Source organism: Antennarius striatus, chromosome 22, assembly GCF_040054535.1.
Source record: "Antennarius striatus isolate MH-2024 chromosome 22, ASM4005453v1, whole genome shotgun sequence".
In the NCBI taxonomy this organism is placed as follows: Eukaryota; Metazoa; Chordata; class Actinopteri; order Lophiiformes; family Antennariidae; genus Antennarius; species Antennarius striatus.
The window spans coordinates 13,398,346-13,425,760 of record NC_090797.1 but is presented as its reverse complement, the minus strand read 5'-3'; the positions used below and the strand labels follow the sequence as shown (position 1 = coordinate 13,425,760).

Below are 27,415 nucleotides of genomic sequence, written 5' to 3'. Positions count from 1 at the left end.
GTTTTCATGCTGCACCGCAAACTGAGAAAAATGGGATTACAACAGACCAAAGCACAAGAGGATTCCGACCGAGCAACAGAGGCAATGGCCAGGGTGTATAAGGAGGCTATGGCTATCATGCTGAATGATGTCATAGCCAGGATGAGTGACCAGCATGAGGAGTCCAATGCTCGGCTCAAGGAGGATATCACCCAAAAGCTGGAGAAATGGGGAAAACGTTTGGATGTGAAGGCCAGAAACCGTGATGCTGACGCCAGTGATTAGGAGTGTGGAAGGCACAGAAAGCAACATCAACTCAGCCACACAAAGCAAGACATTCCAGTGGCGCTTAAATCATAAAATTGACCAGACACAACCCTTGAAAGGAATAACAAAATGGACATTAATAAAATTTGGACTCTTCTGAAGAACTGACAAAGATGTGTGCAAAGATGCACGCCTATTGGACTAAATGGACGGATTAAAACAACAATGTACCAGAATAAAATAATTGAAATTGATTTTTGACATGCAAAGTATGAATTGGTTGACAATGTGCTGCAATGAGAGATGTTGTTGATTTAGGGGACGGGAACCTTACAAGCCAATGGCTTCTACCCATCAACCCTTTTTTTTCTTTTCGGATGTTGTTGCTGATTTCTCAACACTGATGAAAGTAAAATCTGTTGCAATAACATGTCTGGAAAGAAGAAAATAAAATGAATTTAAAAAAAAAAAGTCTAGCTTCCACTACTCTTTCCCATAACTTCATTGTATGGCTCATCAGCTTTATTCCTCTGTAGTTGCCACAACTCTGCACATCTCCCTTGTTCTTAAAATGGGCACCAGCACACTTCTCCTCCATTCCTCAGGCATCTTCTCACTATCTAAGATCCTGTTGAGCAACCCAGTCAGAAACTCTACTGCCACCTCTCCTAGACACTTCCATACCTCTACAGGTACATCATCAGGACCGACTGCCTTTCTACTCTTCATCGTCTTCAATGCCCTCCTCACTTCATCCTGACTAATCTTTGCTACTTCCTGGTCCACAACAGTCACCTCTTCTAGTCTTTGTTCTCTCATTTTCCACGTTCATCAACTCTTCAAAGTACTCTTTCCATCTTCCCATCACACTACTGGCATCTGTCAACAGACTTCCATCCCTATCCTTAATCACCCTAACCTGCTGCATGTCCTTCCCATCTCTGTCTCTCTGTCTTGCCAACCGGTATAGATCAGTCTCTCCCTCCTTATTGTCCAACCTAGCATACAAGTCATCATAAGCTCCTTGTTTGGCCTTTGCTACCTCTACCTTCACCTTACGCTGCATCTCCCTGTACTCCTGTCTACTCTCCTCAGTCCTCTCAGTGTCCCACTTCCTCTTGGCTAACCTCTTTCTCTGTATACACTCCTGTATCTCCTCATTCCACCACCAAGTCTCCTTATCTACTTTCCTTTCCTTCCCTGATCACATTAGCTGTAGTTTTCCAGTCATCTGGAAGCACCTCCTGACCACCCAGAGCCTGTCTTAACTCCTTCCTAAAAGTCATGCAACACTCTTCCTTTTTTAGCTTCCACCATTTCGTCTTCTGCTCTGCCTTTGCCCTCTTCATCTTCCTCACCACCAGAGTCATCCTACACACCACCATCCTATGCTGTTTGGCTACACTCTCACCTACCACTACTTTGCAGTTACTGATCTCCTTCAGGTTACACCGTCTACACAAGATGTAGTCTACCTGTGTGCTCCTACCTCCACTATGTTCCTGCCTCTTCTGGAAGAAAGTATTCACTACAGCCATTTCCATCCTTTTTCCAAAGTCAACTACCATCTGTCCTTCTGCGTTCCTCTCCTGGATACCAAACCTGCCCATCACCTCCTCATCACCTCTGTTTCCTGCACCAACATGTCCATTGAAGTCTGCTCCAATGACAACTCTTTCACTTCTAGGTAAGCTCTGCATCACTTCATCAAAGTCCAACCAGAATTTCTCCTTCTCCTCCAGCTCACATCCTACCTGTGGAGCATACCCGCTAACAACACTGAACATCACACCTTCTATTTCTAGCTTCAGACTCATCACTCTATCTGACACTCTTTTTACCTCCAGGACATTCCTAACAAACTCCTCCTTCAAGGTAACTCCTACTCCATTTCTCTTCCCATCTACACCATGATAGAACAACTTGAACCCTGCTCCTAAACTTCTAGCCTTGCTACCTTTCCACCTGGTCTCCTGGACACATAGTATGTCTACCTTCCTTCTCTGCATCATGTCAACCAACTCTCTACCTTTTCCTGTCCCAACAGTCAACGTCCCTACTCTCAGTCCTATACTCTTGGCGCTCCTCTTCTCTTTCTTCCTACACTTTCCTCCTCTCCTTCTTCGACAAACAGTAGTCCAATTTCCACCGGCACCCTGTAGGTGAACAGCACCGATGGCGATGTTGTTAACCCGGGCCTCGACCAATCAGGTAAGGAAGTCATAGGTTTGATTCGCATGTTTGATTTAGCAATAGTTTTATGTCGGATGCACTTCCTTACAAAACCCTCTGTATATTTCCAGGCTTGAGACCGGCACAATAAGACACTGGCTTGTGTAACAGACATGGGTCAACTTCTAACCCCTTCTAACCCTAACCCGTCAACATCACTGGATAAATACAACCATTTAATTTATTTCTTCCATTTTATTATTTTTTTTTACTTTAATGATGGCAGGTGAGGCCGTGCAACTCACTGACACACACACACACACACACACACACACACACACACGCACACACACACACACACACACACGGAGGGATGATCATGAGTTTTCCTTTGTTGTATGGTCTATTCTGCTTATAGGAGAGATATAAAAACTGCGTTGCTGTTGGAACCAGGGAAGACAAAAAAATAATTTTGTCTTTTTTTTCCATTTTTGTACATTTAATTTAGGTTTTTTTGTTTTTTTCAAAAAATGAAGAAGCTATAGCTGTAAATAGATTTCAAGAAAATCAAGCTCAATTAGTTGATAAATATTTAGCATTTTATATTTAAAGTAAAATATTAGGTAATGTTTATATGTGCATACAGTATATTACATTTTTGTAGCACTTTGTTTTATGTGGATAATGTTAATTGACAGGAATAATAGTATTAGTCTGTCTCTGACATTCTTTAGGATCTGTTTAGGTTTTGTGTGCATTCTGCTTTACATTACATCATGGCTTCTACTCGTTTATACATCAGAAAAATAGTCTCAAAATAACTCAAATGAAAACTGTGAGATTACATTGACTGTCAGAGAAAACAAATATTCACGTGAGAAAATGCTATTGTTATTTGTGACTAAGAGATACTTCACTGATTACTTGTTCATCTAAACTCAAATGTTGATTTACACATTTTTTATGGAATGTCTCAGCAAACAATTACAGCGAAACATTCACCGTCACTCTCAGTAGCTGGTGAATCTGACCCTGAATATAAATCTGCTAGCCAACATTTTTTAAGGTGAACAAATATGTCAAGTGTTCACTGTTTATGTTCTAATTATATTCTATTCAAAGACGAACGACACACTGTGATAAAGGCTCAAACATGAGCTTCCTCTTAATTGGCTGCTGATAAAAAATAAGATAAAATGCAGGCGGAGCCCAGACTCAAGACTGCGTTTGTGCTTGAACAAGAGCAGCTCCACAAATGTGCTAAGCTGCGCATCCCAGCCATACAGCTCATTATTAATAATGACTCAGATGTAATCTGCCAAGGTTGTCAGATTGGTTTCTGCTGCCGAGCATCTTAGTTGCTAAATTATGAGTAGAGAGTTGCTCTGAGATATTGAGCATCCGATCTGTGATACCAGCTGGTGAAACTATTCTAATCTATTTGCGTGAATAGTTAATTTCAAAAGTCAATCTTTTAAAAAGCAATAGTCAGTCCAATAATAGAAAGATGGCACTTAATTCTCATTTATAAATGAAGGACAGATAATACCTTTTAATTCTATTCCTATAAAATAGTGCAGGAGTGATGGAACCCTCCCTTTTCTAGTGAACACTTGTGCCGCAAAGCTCCATCTTGACTTAGATTTAAGTCCATTTGGGGCTCCTGCGATGTCACAGATGGAGAATCCTGCAGAATAAATGTTAGAACTCTTTCCTTTTTAAATGCATACATATACAATAAGCTGAGAAAGACTGGAAAAATTTACACCGACTGGCATCACGATTTGTTCTCTGTGTGAGCAAAATGAGCATCATCCCCTATGGGAGAGAATGACTTTAATGCATTTTGTTTTTAGGAGGATGGCATCCCATGAAAAACGGTCAGGAGGACATGTTTAATGTGGTGCGTAGCTGTTGTCTGTTGTTATTTTTAGAAAACATTCTCGCGGGATTTTAATTGTTGAGCAAATAAATCAAAGCCTCTGCACATCCCTACTTAATGAATATATATTTTTTGTTTTTATAATAAACTATTGGCTTTCACTGAACATAATCATATACCGCTATTGTTCTGAAGTGGTTTAGTGTGCATGTGTGTGTGTGTCCATCCTGCATCCTGCTCGGCCAAGTCATTTTAAAAGAAAAGACGCATCCATCTGGGAGGACATCATACATCATCTACTGTAATAAAAACGTATTTTTACTTCATTCGCTCGTCTCTTGTGATTGAAATACATTTCTTTGAATAATCTCCTTTTGATCTTCTCATTTAGAGAACTCTTCGGTAAGTTTCCAGTGCTGTCCAAGAAAGTTGATCACTTCAGTAAACTCAAACTTAACTAGAAACTAGAAACGTAACTTCTAATGATGAAAAAGAACCTTACCTTAACTCAAAAGGTTTGATTCCAACAGAATTTTTCATGATGAATAATTCACTTTACTGCATGTTTAAATGCAGCTTCTTCTTTGATTGACAGGCCATTTTTGGACATGTGCAGAACAGTTCATAAACAGAGAATATTATTTATTGATATGAACAATGGTGAGTATAAATAGTATAAGATATACAATATATTCAATATATACCTCCACTGTTTCTGAAGCCACATGTCATCGATAGATTTAATAAATCACATTTTTATAAATGAATTTTCTTGAAGACTAGACGGTGGTTATCGTCTAGATCATCACGGCTGCCTTACATATTATCTCGTGTAATTTTATCCAAATATCATATTCAAACGCTACGCTAGAATAAAACCAGTTCGCCATCAAACTTCCAGTCTAGTCGCTCAACTGGACTAAGTTGTAGACATGTGGTGCTGAGGCGCAGCAGGGATGTGAGAATCAATTTCTGTTTGGTGGTGAAGGGTGAGGGTCTCTCAGCTGGGGGAGACATTTAGATGTTACCATCAGAGCAGAGCAGCGGGGACAGAGACCGCCTGCTGACGTGTGGACCTGCTCCCCACAGCGGTCATCTCCTCACGATGCATTATGATAAAATACTATTATTATTATTATTATTATTATTATTATTATTATTATTATTATTATTATTATGGGATAAGGCCTCAGGTTTTCTCCTGACTTCTTGCCCTCTTGCAGTTTTAATTAAAACCAGTCCTTCTACAGACAGACGATGCTCAGATAGTCAAACTGTCAGACAGTCGTGACAGTTTGGTAGCGCTTCAGGATGGTGGAGGTGGCTGTGGGTGGGGTGGGGTGGGGTGGGGTGATTATCCATAGGGCAAGGAAGCAGTTCCAGCCTGGCATCGCCATGGTGATAGAGGGACCAGAATGGGCATCGTCCCACTACTGCTGACAGAAAGCGGAGCAAATAGAGGAGGTGGCGGCTGTGTTGAGTGGCGGGGGGGTTGGGGGCGCGTGGGGAGTGGAAAGCAGGAGGAGACAGAAAAAAGAAAGAGAGAAGGAAGTTACAGGAAATAAGCGTGAAAGAAGGAGGAAAAGGAGAGAAGAGAGGAGCAAACATTATGGGAAGGGGTCACACGGAGCCTCCAGCTGGACACCCTTTGTGATACAGGAATACACCCCGAGGCTCAAACACACTTGCACACACACGTGCACATGCACACACACATGCATGTGCACACACACACAGATACACACACACACACACACACACACACACACATAATCTTGCAATCCAGGAAAGTGCGCAACACTGCACAGACTCGCATTTTTCACATATTCAGAGGGACACATTCTTACCAACACACACACACATACACACACACACACACACACACACACACACACACACACACACACACACACACACACACACACACACACACACACACACACACATACACACACACTTGTCACCTCATGTGCCCATTACATCAGCCAGCAGGACCAGCCGGCAACTATACAGTAAAAAATCACGTCTTCCTAAATTTGCATTTGTCTTTTCCTCTTCCTCTCTCCATCCCTCACCCCCCCCCCCCCCCCCAAAAAAACCTCTCCTTTGTCCTCAGACCTCTGCAGGTTCTCGTCCCTTCAGCCGCCACAGGCAGAGTCCTGAGCAATAAACACCAGGGGAACCTCCATAGCCAATTACCCAGCACCCACACCCACACCCACACACACACACACACACACACACACACACACACACACACACACACACACACACACACACACACACACACACACGCACACGCACACACACAGTTAAAAAGCTGCCTGCATACATTAGTTTAGGTAGCAAGACAGCAGCAACAACTAAAGCTAAATAAAGTAAATAATTAATTTCAACAATTTAACACAAAGAGGACGTATAAAAGAGAACAGCACAGGAGATCTACTTCCACCACCCCCCACCCCCCATTCCTCCCCATCCTCTTCAAACCAAGTGAACGTAGATGTTCCATCAGGCCAGAGCACTCCTGAGTAAAACCTTAGAACTAATAGTTTGTGCTGCTACAGAATACAGCCAGAGGAAGATGTCTAAAAAGAAAGTCTGTCAACACATTTGTGGTGTAAAAACAAGTGAAATCTCATAAATATATACCCTCATTGAAGTAAAATGGGTCCATCCCAGCTCTAGTATTACTGTTTTTGCTATGAAAGTTTATCAAAGTTTAAAATTCTTCCATCGTGACAACTTTTTCACCACGGGTCAAAAACAAATTGTCATTGAAAAATGAAATCAATGCCGAAACAATTTAATAATACTGAAGTAATAAAAAAATAAATATAATAATAATAATAATAATAATAATAATAATAATAAAATAATAATGATAATAATAATAATAATAATAATAATGATAATAATAATAATAATAATAATAATAATAATAATAATAATAATAATAATAATAATAATAATAATAATAATAATAATAATAATAATAATAATAATAATAATAATAATAATAATGATATTTCCCAACAAGCCAATGGGTCAGAATAAATTTCACAGGAAAGTGAAAGTGCAGGGACGAATGCAGGTGTTCCTTACCAGGGGGAGCCATAGATCCTGAAACCTCGCACCGTGACCTCAGAGTCCTGCAGGTAGATGCAGTTGGTGAGCAGCGACTGGACATTCTCATAATTCTCTGGCTTGAGTTTGGAGGCAGAGGGGAAGTAGTAGAAGTCCTGTTTGATCAAGTCAGCCATAAACTCCTGGTCGAAAGTCAACTCGTGGTTTCCGGCAATCACTATCTTGATGTCGTAGGGTAGGGTACCTGGTGAGGGAGGAGAGGGGAAAGTTTTAGAAATAAAGTCCGAGGAAAGTAGGGAGGTAGAGAAATGGGAGAACAGGGGTAGGAGAAGGCAGGAAGAGGGAAAATGAAAGATGGAGGTGATCAGAGCATCACAAGGAGAAACGTAGGTGTGAAAAGAACGACGGGGGAAGGGTAGGAAAGCAAGGAAATGAGGTGGTACAAGGATAAATCATACGAGGAAAAGATGGTGGATGAGAGGTATGAAGGGGATTAAAGCAGTGTTAAGAAAAGGAAAGGAGGAAGGGAGTGACTTGAAGAAGGGAATAAAAGATTAAAAAGAGACATCAAGACATGGAGGGGGGCAATCAAAAAAAAATACAAGGGAAGCTGAGGAGGGGTAAGGGAAAGACAACAAAGGGGAGAAGGGAAATTAAGGATGACAGGAAACCCATCCCAAACACCACGGAGTTCATCATTGTCTTACCCCCCCCCCCCCCCTCCGATAATGGAAGCACATTCCCTGTCAGGGAATCTCTATCTTCAGGAATGATGAGGAAAAAGGAAAAACAAAAACCAAAAGGTCACCGGGAAGTTTATCAGGTAGAATATTAAGCATTTTACCAACAACTCCTGCCGTGTCTTCCCTTCCTGTCTGTCCCATCATTATCCTCCAATCAAACGCCCACACCTTCACATCACCCCCCCCCCCAACATTTTCTGCTCTGTCTCGGTGACTTTAATTGGCTATTCAGAGCCTGGCACAGCGGGGCGTGCGATCGATCTGTGCCCATCAAACCTTAGCAGCAGCTCGGCCTTTCACTAAATCTACATGATGATTTCAAAGCTCTGCTGAGGAAACAGAGCAAACACCCACAAACATCTGGGGGTCCGCTTTGTCAGCTAGGGGCTGACAAAGAGTTCAATCACCGTGGCTTTTTTAAAAAAATGTATTACTGCCAGGGCAACACAGCATGCAGCTGAACACAACCGTTTGTGTGCCAGTGTGTGTGTGTGTGTGTGTGTTTGTGACTGACTTTCCCCTTGTGTGTGGAAGTTTGCATGCATCTGTGCTTGAAGATGTCATGTTAGTGAAAAGGAGTAATTAAACTGAGCTTTAGAAGATGCTGACAGCCTGGTTGACGGCTCTGTCATAACAGCCAATCACGGCCCAGTGACAGAAAGAGAATGGGGCGATAGGAAGGGGGAGGGAGAGGAAGCGAAAAAGAGAGGCAGGAATACTTTAGGAAACCAAAAAAAAAACAAAAAACCCTGGAGTGTGAAGGAGGAATAATAACACCATGAGAGCAGCTGTCAAAGAGTGCCCATCTCTGCAGTTTGGGGGCCGGTGGACGCCCCCTTCTCCCCGAACTCAGCTCCCATTTATGTGACAGAGGGGCCTTGTGTTCAGTTGTCAGGCAAACACCCCATAAATGAGAGGGCTGTATCTCCACAAAGGCATGTAACATTCACACACACCACTGTGCAATCACAAGATGATTTCCACTTTTTTTGTCGCCGCTTTGGCATTTAAAGAAGCACCCAGTCGTCTGTGGATGAACCAAGGTTAAAGGAACCCCCCCCCCAAACAAGCACTCGCTTTTTATATTTAAATTTGTATAGTAATGGGGGTTATTTTCTTACAGTTGAAAACCAATGTATTCAACACGTTTACATAATGTGTCTTTTGAAGTGTTATATTAGTATTTTGGGGAATACCAGAGAGAATGAAAATGAGGTAAATGTCAGCGCTGGTTAATGATGGCTGTATGGACAGGCAGTCAAAAAAACAGACGGTAAGATTAGTAAACTGGTGATAGATAATCCAACATAATGTGGCTGAATGGTTTATAATCACAGCGGAGGCAAGATGTGGACAAAAACCTTAAAAAGAACGACAGCAAAAGAGAGGATGGAGCAGCGATTGAACACACAAGGATAGAGACAGAAGACTCTTGAGAAGTGGATTGACCTGAGACTGCATGGGGAAAAAAAAAAGAAAAAAAAAAGCTAAATATATAAGAACGTTGCATAAAAGATAAAGTACCTAATCCTTGAACCATAAAACATACAACCGACGTTAAAACATTTCTTTTCTACTTCCACATGCTTTTCATTCAGCGGTACAATCCTGTCTCCTTCTGTCAGCTGCTGAACATAAAGAAAATAAAACCAAAAAAAACCTAGAACCAATCCGACGACGTTTAAAAAAAGATTATCATAAACACCTAAAATGCAAACATCCAAAAATACAAAATGAGAAGAAAAAAAAACGATTTACTGTTCCGCACATCCATGCATATACAGAATGTGCATGTGAGCCCTAGGGGTGGAGGAGGTGGGGGGTGGGGGTGGGGGTGGGGGGGGGGCAGACAGCCAGGAAACAAGGCAAAGACACCGACATAACAAGGCACTCATAAATTTTCAACAAATAAACACTATCTGTGTCTCCTTAGAAATTCTGCAACGCGTGCAGTTTTTCACCAGTGTTGTTTGACGGCCGACTGTAAACTGAGAGGAATAAATCACAGGGGCAAATATAAAACTCTACCAGATGGAAACAAATGCCCCACCATCCTCCTCCTCCTCTCTCTCTCTCTCTCTCTCTCACACACACACACACACACACACACACACAACTAAATATATGGGGATGGCATTCCGTGCAACACACACACCAGTCTTTTGTCATCTCCCCATCTTCAGTCTTTGCATTCAAAAAGCAGATTTTAAGCAACAACCAGCTTTAATTTGTATCAGCGGCGGAGCAGGGCGGTCGACCGCATCTCCTTCCCACATCAAAACAACAAAAATAAAATAAAATTTAAAAAAAAAACTGCAAAAGAAGAAAAAATCAGCAACTTAGCTGAAGAGATGCTGAAAGAAGAAGCTACATTCAGCATCCGTTCATCCCTTTATTCTTCTCTGGTTCTGGATCAGTCCCTTCATGCCCAGTGCCTCTGCTCTTTTGTCGAGCATCTGCCACCACCACCCCCCACCCCCCCACCCCACCCTCCCAAACCCGCCTCTGCACATCCCAGACCTGCTGTTTTTCTGCCACCACAAAAATCTCCCATGAGCTTCACAACACAACCAACGTCTGTGTGTGTGTGTGTGTGTGTGTGTGTGTGTGTGTGTGTGTGTGTGTGTGTGTGTGTGTGTGTGTGTGTGTGTGTGTGTGTGTGTGTGTGTGTGCGTGTGTGTGTGAAAGCATGTGAGGGCCAACGTTCAGCCTGCAGGTATACGCGTGCTCCCAACAATGGGGTGTATGGTGACAAGAGTCTGTCTATATACAGTACCGGTGACGGTATCTGTATGGGTGGTGTCCCAACCCCACCACAGGAAGTCGTCCAGAGTTTAGCCACAATCTGAGGCTCAGATGGGTGGTCCGCTCTTTGAGGAGGGAAATCTGTGTTCTGCCCACAGCGGTGGCGTTAACAGGGGGATTAATGCCCTTTGTCTGTACGCTCATATGTGTCTGCATGCAGGTCCTGCAGCGTTCAAACCCAACAGTAAGTGTGTGTCTGTGTTTGTGTGAGTGAGTGAAACCAGCAGCCAGTATCCAAAACCTCCTGCCGATGAACTCCGTACTGAGTGTGTGTTTCTACAACATCTCCTAGAGCGTGTGCAGTTACAGAAAAGCAGTGACCGAGTGTTTGAATGGATACGTGTCAGGATGGGTGGATGTCTGCCAACGACGAGTTCAAACTTCCAGTTTTATTACAACTTAGTTTTTTATGGTCTTATGGACTTATGGTCTTTCCTGATGGCGTCATCTGCAGAGTTTAGTCCTTCTTTTATCCACATCTCTGTGAACTTCCGAGCAAGAAACAAACCCACAATGCATTTCTGTTAATGGAGACGTTCACCAACACCGAGACTGAAGACAATTCAGCTCAGGTTCAGAGTTAGACCAGCAACGCAGACGATAGACCACCTGTCAGAGGTGGTGACGGCGTCGTCCTCCTGTAGGAACTAAATAATGTAGGAACCAATGTTGGCCGGGTCAGGTTTCTGCCTGGGAGCATTAGCTGATGCTAAAGCGGAACTCTGAATGTATCGCTAGTTGAAGTTCACTAAGTCATCAAACATAAAGGGGCGTGTCTGACTTTTGATGACCAGGAAGTGACATCACTGCGTCATCCACGTCAGTGTGGTGGAACACCTCAGTGGATTAAAGCTGGGCTTAGCCTCTACACCCCCCAGGAGAAAATTCATTCAGCAGAGGTAGAGATGTTACAGTTACATTACGGTACTGCAGGATTTTATTCATTCTGTGTGGTTTTAATGTCCTGTAATTGTTCCTGGTCAGTGTGAGGGAATAGAACCTTAGTATTCAGAGTAGTAACGATCAACTTCTAACGTGTAATAGACCAGAATAAAAAGATTTGTTTGCTCCCCACAACCCGTCTCTGTAAAAATCCATGACAGCTCACACACAAACGTCTTGGTATAACTTTGACCAGAGTTATAAACATTTTTTCCTCCCGTGAAATTAAATACTCTATTGACAAGCTTTTTGTTTAGATAATCAATAAACTGCTTCTTTTTTTCTTTTTTCTTTTTTTTTCCGTCAGAAACAGAAAATAAATTCCCGTTTTTGATGCATTATAATTACTCTTTCACTTCAATTTCAGTGTCTTGCTTTTGTGTAGCGCCTACGCCTGTGTTTCGCAGCTTGTGCGTGTTTCTTTACATATAGAGCGTTAGTTATTATAGTGCAGGATTCAGCCTTTATCTGTACATGCTTGAACAGAAATGTCGTAATTCAAAGGGAAGCTTCAAAAGCAACAGCACTGATGTTCAAAGACAGACACGCTAAAGACTCAAGTCGGATCAGTCCTAATTCCTTTATAGCGTGCATATGTGTGTGTGTGTGTGTGTGTGTGTGTGTGTGTGTGTGCAAGTCTGAGAAGGACAGGGACAACTAGACGTGAAAGAAGAATGTAATGTTGTAGAGAAAAGGAAGGCATTGGAGGAATGTAACAAGGTCAAGATGGATGATGGAGGAGAAAGAGTTAAAAGGTTTCCGTCTTCTCACCTCAGCTTGAAGGCAGTAGTAGTTTCTTTTAACTCACCACCTACACACACTGCGTTTCATCTGACACACGCAAACACACACATGCACACGCAAAGATGACGCACAATCAGACACAAAAACAAAGACAGCCAGCAATTATGGGACGGCGTACACAAACACCACCTACTGAGCCACGCATCCAAAACACACATTTTATCTGAATACAGCAGCACCTCCAAACATTCCACAGCGTCCTCACTGAACATAATTCATTTTACACACACACACACACACACACACGCACAATGCAATGACAAAGACTGATACAGCCCATCATCGAGCGGCCTCGTAGGTGGTCTTTCCTCTCCCCCCCCCCCTCCCACACTCCATCTCTGTCTCTTTCATCCTGTCTGCTCCACTTCCACGTTCACTGTGACGACGTCGCCTCCAGGATAAAAGTGGATCAAGATTAAGCTTCAACTTTCAGAACGAGCAACGTGGGTTTTCTGATGAATGCTGATGAATTAAAGGACTGGCCACTGGCCATCTGTCCCATGTCTGCTTCTGAACTGGAGTCCTAATGAACCTTATATACGTCTGCTGCAGAAATCAGATAGATAGATAGTAGATACTTTATTAATCCCGTGGGAAATTGCACAAATAATAATAATAATAATAATAATAATAATAATAATAATAATAATAATAATAATAATAATAATAATAATAATAATAATAATAATAATAATAATAATAATAATAATATTAATAATAATAATAATAACATTAATAATAATAATAATAATAATAATAATAATAATAATAATAATAATAATAATAATAATAATAATAATAATAATAATAATAATAATGATGATGAAATTGTATCAGTCGGAAGGGCTGGGAAGAAGTTCTACAGTTGATGTCCTCTGCCATCGCAAAGTTTCTCTTGCTTTACTCTTGAGTATTTCTGGGGGGGGGGGTATCTGTCTCCTCTGATATACAATAAAATCACAGGAGATACAAACAGGAAGTAAAGCGGATCCTTTGTCGGTAGTTTAAAATTCTTTTGACCAAAACAGGGCTGAACATTTCTGAACGTACATGAATCCAAATGCGCTTCAAAAAACAACTAATCAACAATCAAACACACACACACTCACACACACGCATGTGCATGCTTACCCCACCACCTATGAAAAAACTTTTTTTCTGTTAAGACCACAGCAAATCCCAAAAACCTCCCGGCATCATGTTTCTACTTTTTTTGGAAAACTATTAATCCTAAAATTCAGAGAATTGAATCAAAATTTCTGTCAGAATCAGATTTTTTTCAGGCGCTCAGCCCTCCAGCACGACCACGATGTACAGTAATGTGGATCATAATGTTGTATTATTATCATGACGTGGTGACATTATGTAATAACATAACTAAAATAAATAATAAATAAATATTTAAATAAATATGTAAAAATAAAGTACATAAATAAAAGAAGTGATGTAACTGTAAAGCTATTCCTCTTATATTTTGTATTTAGTACATTATAATAAGATATAACACCTTTCCTTTTATCACACCACACAACCACGAGACCTACATTCTGTGCGTTGTATTTCTGATTATTACTCTTATTTCTTTGTGTTATTTTCTCTATGTTTGTCTTAAAAATAATGAACATATTTATACTGTATGCTTGTACATGTACACTTGTGTTTTATTGAGAGACTCTGTTACAGCGCTGACTGAAAGGGGAGAAGAGGCAGGGAAATGTCTGATAATAATGGTGATGTATAGAGATTCACACCCGTTTCCCGTTGCTCTTTAACTCATCAGTTAGTTTATATACAGAACATTTCAGGCACTGATGCTGACCCAGAAAACAAATCTGATAGAGAGAAAACAGAAAGAGAATGAGAAAGATGAAATTATGAGAAACGCTTTCATCATTTCTGAAGACTTCACTCTCCTCCAATTGTTTTTCTGAACTTGGGGAGGGGAAAAAAAAGAAAATAAATTGTTTGAAAGGGAAAGTGGAGATGTGTTCTCTCTCCCTCAGCACACAGGCATGGAGCGCCATCTTTCAAGTGTGCAAATAGAAGACACAAAAGCAGTGACGGACAGATGGGGGAACCGTTTGCTTAAATTTACAGTCACATGAAATTCTGTCTAGTTTCCCAATGTTAAAAACCACAAAGGAGTGTCAAACTTCCTCGTTACGCTCTCCTCCAGCAACGCTCACTGCTGGGTAAACATTAGATGGATGGAAGGGAAAAAAGATATGAAGGGGAAGAAAGTGGAGAGATGGAGAGAATGAGAATTAGACATAGGGGACAAAAGAGAGACGAAATACGTGGAGGGAGGAAGGAGGAAAGAAACGGCGCAGAGGGAATAGGGAAGGAGGATTGAAAAGGGAGCAATGGAGGAGAGGAGAAGAACGAGCCAGAAAAAGACATCAGTCATAAAAATTTAACGCCCTCGTTGCTTCGAAGCTAAAAAGCGAAAGCTGGACGTGAAGGAGTGAAGCTGGGGAGGTGATAAGGAGGTCCAGAGCAGAGGTGGTGGTGGTGGTAGGGGGGGGGGGGTTCAACACCTGTCAGCAGATGGAAACGGACTGAGCAGAAATTACAGGTATGAGCACACACAGACACACAGACACACACACACACACACATAGCTGTAAAGGCAGGTGCGACGCAGGAGTAAGTCTTTCTCTCCAGGGCAAAGAATAAACACACACTCGCATTTAAAGTGCCTACACGGCAATCGCATCATGGTTGTCCCTCATTTATTATTTAGCACTAAAGGGGAGCAGAGCAGCCGCTAAATAAAGAGTTATAGCAAAGAGGCTCAAGGCCGCGGACCTCAGCCCAGAAAGACAGAAATAGAGAGACAGAGAGGGAGAGAGAGATATTTTTTATTTTAAAAAAAATCACGTTTGACACAAAATCCAGAAGAGATTCACGCCAAAAGGAACTCACATTTCAAAAACAAACAATGCTAGGATTTTCAAGCGTGTTTCCTGAACAAACAAAAACATCTCACCTTTTAACATCCACCAAACTAAAGACGGAGGCTCTTGTCTCGATGTCCCCCGCCCCATTCACAGTCAAAGTACTTCAAAAGCAGACAAAATTCAAAAAACTAACTATTTGTTCTCCACAATCATGCTTCTTACTTTTGTCATTAGTTTCTTCAATCGAAAAAAAAAAAACAAAACCAAAAAAACCCTCTTTGCTGGTAAAAACAGGTTGTTCACTTCCTTCTGGATTCTTTAAATAAAAACTGGCGCTATCCAGAAACATGTTGAGGTCAGGAAAGAAATGTTCTACTTTCTCTTTTGTGTCTTGCAGGAATTATTATATTTTATTTTTTTTGCGAATCCTATTTTTCTGTCGTGGCTTCTTTCGAATTGTTGTCATTTTCGGTCTCAGAGCTGCTTGTATCAGGAGGCGTCTCAGGTGTTTCTTTAGCAATTTTCTTGGCTTTATTCTTTCTTGTGTCAGTGTTTCTTTTTTTTCTTTTTTTTAAGAAGCCATCTTTAATAATTCTATCTATCACAATATCATCCTCTTCCTCCTTCTCCAGCTGAGACTCTACCATCCTGGTGGCTGTCTCTCCGGTCCCTTCAGCCCCCACCAAATCACTCTGTCTATCCTTTGTGCTGTTTATCCATGTGCTGCATGTTATTCTGTGGCTCCAGGTTGGTGGCCAACGCCTAACCTTTATGTTGTCACCCGTGACCTCAGCGGTTGCCCATCTTGGGGGTACCATATTGCCTCCCAGTCTGCAAAAGCCCCACAAACTACTAAGCGTAGCTGCGATGTAATTATCAACAACTGAAATGTGAACACACATATAAAAAGCTCAAAAAAAAAACCCAGAATGAATAAAACACGCAAAAGATGTCACACTCTCTTCTATTCCTCTCACAAAACTCTCAAAATGTAGCCATGGTTAAATTATAGCACACAAAAGCGTGTACAAACATATTAAAAAATAAATAAATAAATAAATAGAGTGAATAGGTGCCCAAAGACTCCAGAGAGAGAGAAAGAGATCAATCTGTAATTGCTGTAAGAGCATTCAGTCTGAATGTCTTAAAGTGGTTCTGCGATTATTATTTGTTCCAAACTCTGAATATGTTAAATTAATACTGATTAAAGCCTGGATAAATAAGAGTCAATCAATCAAATCAATTGGTCAAGTAACTTCCAAAACCATCATATTGAGCAAATCGCTGGCAATGAAATTCTTATGTCACTGACGCTTCAAAAAGTTGATGTATGGTGAAGACTCTGAGAGCTCGGCTCATCCAGGTGGTGAATGACCATTACAGTGGCTTAAAGGATTAAAGTATTCAGCCCCCTTCAACTTTTCCACATGTTGTCACCCTACGACACAAATCTCAATATATTTCATTGGAATTTTATGTGAAAGACACACCAGACAGGTCAGGGATGAAGCTGTGGAGAAGTTTAAAACAGGGCGGGGCTATAAAAAGCTGTAATCGCAGCAAAAGGCGGTTCCACAAAGTATTGACTCGGGGGGCTGAATACTTTTGCAAGCCACTGTACATCCGTGTCCTGGGTACCCCAGTGGCCAGCAACTCTCTGAGTCTTGAGAAATGCTGTTACATAATATTTGAAGGAAATAAATGTTTGGTTATTTAAAAAAAAAAAAAAGTATTCTTATTTCATCGACTGATTGACATTTCTTTCTCTTTTTCTGCATGCATGTAGTTTCTAATAGATCGTAAATGTCAATGCGGATGGAACAAAATGAGTCCTATTGTCACTCATCGACAACTGAACAAAACAATATTTTAGTCACACAACTATTGTTGATTTTTGTGAATTATTGTGGTCATTTTGTGGGGAAAATGTTTTCTGGTTTCCCTCCAGTCTACTTCTACTTCTTTATACCTACAGCTGCAGCGGTTACCTCAGATTTGGAGAGTGTTGGTGCTGAAGGGAAGCGACAGCAAACAAAGCAGTGAAGAATTAAACCCTTGACCTGAAGTCAAAGCGTAACCAGATCCATATTTAAACGTAATTCACTGCAGTGGTTTCTCCGTCCGCTCCGTCAGCCCCGCGCGCCATCACACGCCATCATATGGCATCAGGAACCATCACGTGCCATCACACACAACACCAGCAGTCAGATCTACGGCGAGGGCTGTGCAGCAAACAGGCAAACACTCAATTTGTGCATGTGTGTGTGTGTGTGTGTGTGTGTGTGTATGTGCTGAAAGCCTGATCAAAGAAGCCATTATTAGAGACAATTGCAGCGAGTGCTGCAGCCTCTTGCCCTCATGAGCCCATTCTCTCTTTCTCTATTGCCAGGCTCTTGAGTCTTTCACTTCCATGTCTTTTCTGCCGTCCCACATCCATCTTCTCAACACTAAAGTCTTCTTTTTATCCGCCACTGTTCTCCACAACGTTCTCCTCAGGAGCGTTGTTTTTTTGACAAACACTCTGCACACAGGTGAAGACACTGTTTTTATCAGCAAAGAGATCAAAACCCACCAGAACACAGCCGTCATAAAACATGTAAGCAGACGTTATGGAGACTAAACTTCAAAATCAAAATGAGTGTTCTGGAAAAATCTAAAATATTATTCTATATTTATGATAAAACCCTATAGGTAAATATAACTGCATCCATTACAGGATTTTCCGCACTACAAGGCGCACTGGACTATAAGGTGCACCTTCAATGAATGGTCTATTTTAAAACTTTTTTCATATATAAGGCTCATTGGATTATAAAATCGAGTAAAATTAAAGGCTTTTAGGTCGGGGGTCGAGGCCAAACCAGAGGAGTCTGAGCTAAAGAACTTGAACAAAACAGATCACTCACTTTACCACGTCTTGTAAACAGAAAGCGCTCCTATGTCAATTAATCACATTTAATTTTACCATAGAGACTTCCAGGTTGGCACTCAGACGGGGTTTTTGTTGTTTTTTTTCTAACATGCAGCATCAGAGTAGTAGTTGCCCCATCTGCCCCCCCCCCACCCCACCACCACCACCACCAGCGATCACAACCAGGCCTACAACAAGATATTTTTTATGATCAAGGACTGCCTCTGGAGCACGCGTTCCTCTATAAACCTTCAGAAAGTACAAAAGTGAGCCATCACCGTTTGGCAGAAATGAACAAGATGTTTCTAAAGCACTTGATTTGTGACCAAAAATTTATTAGATCCACATCTGAGAAGCTGCAAATCATCCGAACTGAACGGCTTTTCCATTTATTCTTCATAAATTACTCGACAAAGCATTGTTTGTGAAGGTTGTAGCGTGTTATTTTGCTGGTTTATTAATTGTTAAATTCTGTAATCACTTCAAACGTTAGTAAAAATTGAATTGAAAATGATATAAACTGAAAACATTCCACTATTACATGTTCATACGAATAAAACTCACATTGTCTTATTCCAGAAGACATTTCTGTATCTGAACAGCAACACATGGCGGCCGTCTTCACAGCCACTGAGGATGGAGTGTGTGTGTGTGTGTGTGTGTGTGTGTGTGTGTGTGTGTGTGTGTGTGTGTGTGTGTGTGTGTGTGTGCTGACGGTTTTTAGGCTCCAGAGAAGATTACAGCCTCGTAAAAAAAAAAAGGCGCGGTAAACAATATTTTATTTTGACATAAAAAATACAAAAGGAAGAAACGCAGTTACATCGACAGGCTTTAGAAATGTTTCGTGCACAGAGAAATGTTGCTGAAAAGAGTAGAGGGACCAAAACACACACACACACACACACACACACATGCTTCCTCATACAATAAGTGACAGGTGGACTCGCATGGATTACCATGACAACATGAAGCAGAAGTTTGGTGGTGGTCTCTGGGGCTGTGAGCTGTTAGTTTGCCCAGGTAAGGCAGCCTTCCCCCGGGGGTGGGAGGAAGCGACACTTTCTCCCTTCTGCTTCCTTCTCCTCCTAAACCACGACCTTCAACCGTTCCGTCTCTTTCCATCCCTTCTCTTTCTTTCTTTCTTTCTTTCTCTCTGCATGAATTTCATCTCCTGCCTCCCCCCAGTCTCCCTCTGTTTTCCTCCCTTCTCCCCACACCTCCCTTCTCCTGCAGCGTTCGCCATCCCTGACAAAGCCTTGAGCAGCTGCCAACAGCTCCCGAGAGCTGACTGACTTCCTGCTAAAAATAAGGACCGGGGAGAAGACTCTCAGAGAGCTGCCACCGAGGCAAGAGGAAGCGAGAGAGCTTTGGGGAGGGAGAGAAATAAGGGAGAAAGAAAGAGGTGATGGGGTAGAGGAATGAGTTTGAAGGCAGTAAAAAATAAAAATAAAGAAATAAAAATTAGGTGGAGAGAAAATAAACAAGAAATCAACAACCAAAGGAGACACGTAAAAACAAAATGAAGGAGAATGAGAAGAGGCTCCACCAGCAGAGAGAAAAGAAAAGTTTGGGGGGGGGAGATAATGTTACCATACAGAGGAGTAGCTTGTGCCGAATCCTCCAATATAAATATATTACACCAGCTCTCCCTGCTATGCACACATTAAACAGCAGGAGTTACATTCATCTACAGAATGAGACAATCTGTATGTGTGTGTGTGTGTGTGTGTGTGTGTGTGTGTGTGTGTGTGTGTGTGAGATGGAGAAAGGAAGCAGGGGAGGGAATGAAAGTAGGAAAAAGAATAGGAATAGACAGATTATAAATATTTATATGGAAAAAAAAAAAGAGGAAGGGATTGTGGAGTTGCAGGGGAGAGGGAAGTAACGGCGGAGGAGGGGAGGAAGGGATGGAGAGAGGAGGAGAGACTGACTTCAGAGGCGGCAGCAGGCGCGCTTGGCTCGCTTTATCTTTTCTTTCCCGCCTCTCCTGTTGCCTCTCTCACTGTTGGAGTGCAGGCTAGCGGATTTGCAGTTTGTGCTCCCTGCAGCTCGTGTGTGCGTGTGTGTGTGTGTGTGTGTGTGTGTGTGTGTGTGTGCGTGCATGAGACAGTCAAGGAAGGACAACAAGTTCTCCCCATAGACAGACACCGCGCACAAAGACCCCACACCCACTTAGAGTTTTCCACCAATCAAAGGGAGGTTCACGCCGATGCTGATGATGCCAATGGCGACGACGAAGACGACGACGACGAGGATGATGATGATGATGGTGATGATGACAGCGGGGCAGCTGTGCTCACTCAGAATATTATAGATTCCACATTTCCTTTCTTGTCACACGGCTTCTCAGCAGGTCACGTCGGTCTGGCTTCCGACAGATCTCACGCGGCAACGATAAGACTCACATTTGTTCGCCACTCGGAACAGAGATAAGTCAGGGAACAAATGTCTGACCTGCTGTAGATAAGACACCGACATGTAGACATGCACGATGCACTAGTGATAAAACGGTTTAAAGATATCATGTGACCGCCACACATCTACACTAAACCAATTACAACTGCTCTTCACTTTTTAACCCTTTAGGAAGAACACGAAGGCCGGTTGTCTGTGCAGCTGCACAACTGTAGCAGAAACAAATCTGAACTCTTTATTCATTTACTTCCCGCTGTGTTTGTGCTGCGTGAAAGTCTGTCCACTCAGGGTTCTGCAAAGATCACAGACGTGGGCAGATGGGGTCACTGACGCCGCTGGAAGACAAACCTATTTGTCAAACACAAAGCCAGGCTTAATGATGGCAACTGGAAGTTGGGACTGGAGGTGCAATTAAAATGCAAATACAGTAGAATGAGTATCTGCTGCTGAAAAACTCACATAAATAGTCCATGAGGATGGAGTTTGATGTCTCATAATTCTAAGTTTTGACGTTGAAATGCTCATATCAGATATTTGCAAGAGGGAAAGGCCCAGTTCATCCCCAGAGACTTTGTTTAACTTTCATCAGCCAATCTTTGAGTCACACTAGTGTATTTGCTTGCTTCCTGAAGTTCTAGAGTACAGTTTTCTATTGAGATGAGGACTTATTCACTGATAACCTTGAGTTTTGTATTGAGCTCTTACTGCCTCCTAAATGGAGGCCTGAGAAAAGTCTCTACATGCAGGTTTAGATGAATAAAAAATATTAAAAGTCAAGCTTAAAAAAAAAAAGTTCTATTTGGCCAGCGGACAAACGTAGTTGCTGATCCCTGGTTTAGTCTTTTGAAAAGCTAAACCAGAACGGACGCTCGGTGTTCAGCTGCACAGATGTAGCTGAGAGAGCGGAACACAAAGCACGGCATCACGCTTAAATGATCAACCTATGGCTCAGCATGTTCAGCACAAACCACACAAAGGCTCCTTTAAAATCAAACATCAAGGTTTAATGTTTGGCTTTCTGTTTTGTTCCTTCCACTCATCCTTTTGGTTTTAATTCACGTCGGTATGCTACGACTTCCTGTCCATCCCAATGAGCAGAGAATCAACTGCATTCTTTTGTCAAACTTTTCATTGTGTGGAAATGCAGATATGAGCAGAGAGCATTTTCACAAATTCTCTTTGTGGTGTGTTCAAATGAACTCCTCAAGGACTCACAAATCACCAATAAGTGCTGCATTCAGGGCTTTGTTGTTGAGCACAAAAGACAAACAATAAGCAGATTGTAAAGTTTTGCAGCTTCTTATATTTAAGAAATGCGGTGCAGAAGTCAATTTAAAATACCCGATGTTCTCATAGCGTCCCTGAACGCAAGGAAATGAAAGAAAACATTCAGTTATTTTCAGCGAGGGTGGAAATGAATTCCAAAAAGTATAGTATATTTGTGAATAGGGTTTAAAATAATGGATACTTTCAATTTGCAATCAAATTTTTAAAAAAAATGCTAAATCCTCTTTTCAAACCTTAAAGTTTATTCTATCTGAATCCTTCCTGGTTCAAATAATTTAACCCAGTACTGACCCCAGCTGTATCAACTGAGCCCCAACACATGACCCTGAAAATAGACGCTGTGGGACGCTCACCTAGCCAGTCGTTGAACTTCTTGACCTCGGAGGGCAGCCCCAGCTCGGTGAAGTCCCCGGCGTGGATGAACACGTCCCCGTACGGCATCTGGATGGAGTCGGTACGGGAGTGCGTGTCGGAGATGCACACAAAGCGAGTGTAACCAGGGGGTTTGGGTGCATCATGGGGCATCGGGTCCACCCTGGAAAACAAAGAAATGTTAATGCGGAGAGAAAGTGGGGAAAAAAAACAAAAAAAACAGGTCACTGTGGATGTTGGTGCTCTTAAACTAAACAGAAAAAATGAAAAAAGAGAGACTTGATTTCTCTGCGGTAAGAGGCTGACAGTGAAAAAAGTTTGCATGAGTATCCAGCGTGAGAATCACCATCCCCACAGACTGAAGCGGTGGAGGAAACGCGAGGCCACAATGGAAGTGTGGCGCTTGAGAGAGACAGAGAGAGAAATGTGTAGAGATAGAGAGAAAAAATACAGCGCAGATACAGAAAAGAGCAGAGTCCTGTGGGATTTCCAGCAAGTGTGCAGATCCATGAAGTCTCCAGGGGGAAGAGGGGAGCTGGTGAATAACCATGGCCCACTTTAGTGAGCTCTCCTTCAGGTATGATAAGACCCAGCACTGTCTCCTCCTCCTCCTCCTCCTCCTCTTCCTCATACACCAAGATAGAGGAGGAAACAAGGGAAACTGGAAAAAGGAGATACATGTAGGACGGCTGGGATCGGGTGTAAATCACTATGAATGTTTAAATCCTTTGCACTCATTCAACTGTATTTAAAGATCCTTTTCTTTGCTGTATAAACTGGACTTAATAAAAGTTCAAATGAACGCTGAATTTTATTTTAATGTTTGTTTGTTTTTGTACTTTTGGAAGTTCATGTACAAAAATCAACTTCTCTTTGTACAAAAAAGCATTTTGGTGACGACAGTCAAGCTTCAAGGAACATTAAAATCCACCTTGCACAGCCAGACATCTAAAATATAGTCACAAAGGTTGTTGGAAAAAAAATGTTTTCATTCACCAGCTGTTACTTTCTTGTTTATTTAATGCTAAAAATTGGCAAAGAGTAAAAAATCTTTCGCTGTCTGAAGGTGTGAGTATATATAGGTGTTTTATATTATATTAAAGGACACCTTATGACTCATGGAGTCCAACAGGCCATAAGTACAGAATATGGTGCAGAATAGGAGAGAATCATCTATAGATTGTTTGTCCTTCCTGCCCAGCGTTCAGGCTGCACATGAAAAAAACTACAAGTTCAGTGATAAACCAGCAGAAAAGGGTGACGGACGTCTCGTCACTTATCAGCTTGCATCATTAGGACGTGGCGTTGGCGGTGCTATCGGTGCTGAGCGGATTAGCTGCTTCAATATCCTTAAGTGTCAAGAAAGGCGCCTTTAAATAAAATGTATAATTATTATTATTTTTATTATTATTATTATTATTATATTATTGTTATTATTACTATTATTATTATTATTATTATTATTAATAATAATAATAATAATAATAATAATAATAATAATAATAATAATAATAATAATAATAATAATAATAATAATAATATATTTTTATTCTTTCTATAATGTAGCCACAAGAGGACACAAGCCAGTGTCTTATTGTGCCGGTCCCGAGCCCGGATAAATACAGAGGGTTGCGTCAGGAGGGGCATCCGGCGTAAAACTTTTGCCAAATCAAACATGCAAATCAAACCTATGACTTCCATACCGGATCGGTCGGTTCTTTAGTATTCCTTCTATATTTTATGTTTTATTGTATTTAAGTTATTCTTTTCCCTAACTTTACTACTGTGAACCAGTAATAAAGTGTACGCTTATTACGCTTTGACATGCACATTAAGGCTGTAATAACACAATGACAGTGGTGTTAAATGTTTATGGTGTTAAACTATGAGAATACATGCAGACAACAAAACAACACAATGGCAGACAGCTGTCATTGAAGATACAGCACAGTTGCTTTACCATACCGCTTGTAGGAATTGGGATCCAGCCATAACGGTTGCAACATCCCATCACGTTCAAAGATGTCTGCCTGCCTTTTCAATGTGATAAAAAAAAAGATGTTCCTTGTTTTATAAAAAAAATGAAATTTCATTGATATTTACATGTTGTTGTCATTCTCTGAAGTCTTTTTCTTAGCCGACATTTTTTTTCTATATTGACAGACCCCCCCTCCCCCCCCTCTCTGCTAGAGCTGAGATGTCCATCATTCTGCACTCATCTCTGAGTGTCTGAGTACAACATCCAGGGATTTGTAGTACACTGATGTACTAAAACCAGGTTACTTAGTAAAAGACTGTAATACCTTGAGACACGAGCCGTCGCTCTGTTCATCTTTTTCTTGGGCATACGAGCGAAAATCCAAAATACTAGCAACTCTAGTTGGCAGATTGGTGTCCTTAAAGTCCAGTGTATTGATTTAAACTTTGGATATTTTATTTTTCTTCATATGTTAGGGGGTTTGGGACATTTTTACATGGCTGGAATGGATTGGATGGATAAAATGATTTCAGTTATTTTACATTTTATGTGGGGAAATGTTGTTTGCCTTACGAGCTCAATCACGAAACAGAATAAACTCACATCTGGAGGGAATACTGTGTGTGATTTGAGGCGCAGCAACAGGTAAAAGTTTCGTCGGTAGGTCTTCGTGTTGGTCTCATTTGTCTAAGAAACGTTTCATCGAGAAAATATCTTTCACATTTGAATGAAGTCAGACTGTTTCTACTCACATGTGGACGTGCGGGGGCTGGAAGCGTCCCTGGTTGATGTTGTAGAAGGTGAAGGCCTGAGTGGGGTTGGTGCTGTACTCGTCCACCTCCACGGCCGTCCTGCTGCCTCTCTGGCCGTGTGACTGAGCCTGAGACTGCTGCCGCCTAGCTGCCATGATCTCTGACAGGGTAAAGGCCATGATACTGAAGATACAAGCAGAATGGGAGGGGGGGGGGGTGGACGGCAAGGTGTCGGGTCGGGATGTTTACTTGCTTGTTTCCCTAGAACAGCAGGTGGATAACGCCGGTCTGGGGAGGGGCGTGGGGGTGGGGGCGTTCTGACACACTTAAACCCTCAGTGAGCTCAAGGTCGAAGTGAGCCGGGGAGCACACATCACCTCCTCCCTCCTCTTCCTCTTTGCACCTCCCTTCACCTGAGAACACAAGAGCGCACGGTGACGGAAAGAGCGTGGACAAACAGCGACTTCAGAAAAGTGATTTATCTGTTGAACAAATAATTCATTAAAGGACATTTCATTTTGTAGCTTACTATCATTTTGAGAAATGAGAGTATTTCCCGCAACTAAAAACCTTTAATTTCCTCAATACTCGACAGTGCGTCTCATAATCCAGTGTGCCTTATTTGCGAAAAAAAGTTTAAAATAGGTCCTTCATTGAAGGTGCGCCTTATAGTGCGGAAAATACTGTATTTGTGTTTGTGTCTGTGTTCATTTACTTATTTGGTTGGTTTATTTATTTACGCGAGGCTTAAAAAAAGACAGAACTTTTACAGACATGAGGAGGAGAGACAGAGGAAGAACCTACAACTTAAAGAAACTGCAAATGACTAGTTTTCACCTTTGTTAAATACATCTTCTTTCCTCTGTGCCTTGTGTTCTTTTGGTTCCGAAAGCAGTAAAATAATAAAGTGTGTTAATAAAATCCTCAGTGGCTGTCCCTGGTGTGTGTGTGTGTGTGTGTGTGTGTGTGTGTGTGTGTGTGTGTGTGTGTGTGTGTGTGTGTGTGTGTGTGTGTGTGTGTGTGTGTGTGTGTGTGTGTGTGTGTGTGTGTGTGTGTGTGTGTGTGACTGGATTCAGCTGTGCAGTTTATTTTGAGAGGCCCTGGTGACTGCTGGGAGAAAGGTGCTGAGATGACGGGATGCTGGCAGAGGATGGGGGGTGGGGGTGGGGGGTGGGTGATAATACAGGGACTGGCTCCTTTGCAAAAGTCCACCTGGGCCCCCGCTGTAATGTCGGCCTGCCATCTTGATTCTTCATTCACCGCAACCTCACACGCCGACGACACGCTGACATGACAGATACGCACTTCACGCCGTGGTCGTTTGTCACAGGATGCTCACACGTGGTCTGTGAGTGTGTTTGGGAGGGCGTGCATCGTGTGTGTGTGTGTGTGTGTGTGTGTGTGTGTGTGTGTGTGTGTGTGTGTGTGTGTGTGTGTGTGTGTGTGTGTGGTGGACACACACAGGTGAGTGGCTGCATAATGATTTCTGTTGACAGGGATGTGACTGTGACTCTTCTGGTGTGAGGAAGAGAAATGCACGAGCAAACACGACATTACAGAACCGGGAATAAAATTAATAATCTATATAATCCTGCAGCTGAACCTCCACAAGCTTTAGGGGGACCTGCTGTCCACTCAATACCCTCATTTTATTTGACTTTTCCTGACTCCATGCATAGCAAAGGCAACAAAGGCATATAGGATGCATGTAGGATGGCATTACTTTAACCGTGAAAACTGACAGTTCTGTTCACGTTTATTCACCCTGCAATGATTTCTTTTTAAGCAATGTTTCCAATTTACATGGAATCTGCTGTTCAGACGTTTTACTAGAAACTTCTGTGACGGTGTTGACAACATCAGCCTTGGATAGAAGCTTCTTTGTGTGCACAGTCCTTTTCTAATCTGAAGTGTCGCCACATAATCACCGGAGGCTGAACGGATGTGCGAGTGGCAGAAAGTGGATGACTGCATTAGAACTTATTGATCGGCAGGATCATGTGGCATTCAGAGAACAGTGTGTGTGTGTGTGTGTGTATCGACATTAGCTAAACTAATGTTGAGAAACTAGACATTAGTTTTAGAGTTTGGAGTGAAGCCTTGTGAGCCGGGTCCATGT

At 41.9% G+C, this 27,415-nt stretch overlaps 1 protein-coding gene across 1 annotated transcript in view; it reads right to left on the bottom strand.

The window, feature by feature from the left end:
* The window catches only part of mpped1 (metallophosphoesterase domain containing 1), a 64,552-nt gene extending 39,077 nt beyond the window's left edge, over positions 1-25,475 (bottom strand). Inside the window, exons 1-3 of the mRNA XM_068307118.1 lie at positions 25,297-25,475; positions 22,548-22,729; positions 7,406-7,631 (exon numbers count right to left, since the gene is read on the bottom strand). Coding sequence (XP_068163219.1) covers positions 7,406-7,631; positions 22,548-22,729; positions 25,297-25,475 — 587 coding nt within the window. The remainder of the gene's footprint in view (positions 1-7,405; positions 7,632-22,547; positions 22,730-25,296) is intronic.
* Positions 25,476-27,415: the final 1,940 nt, after the last annotated feature.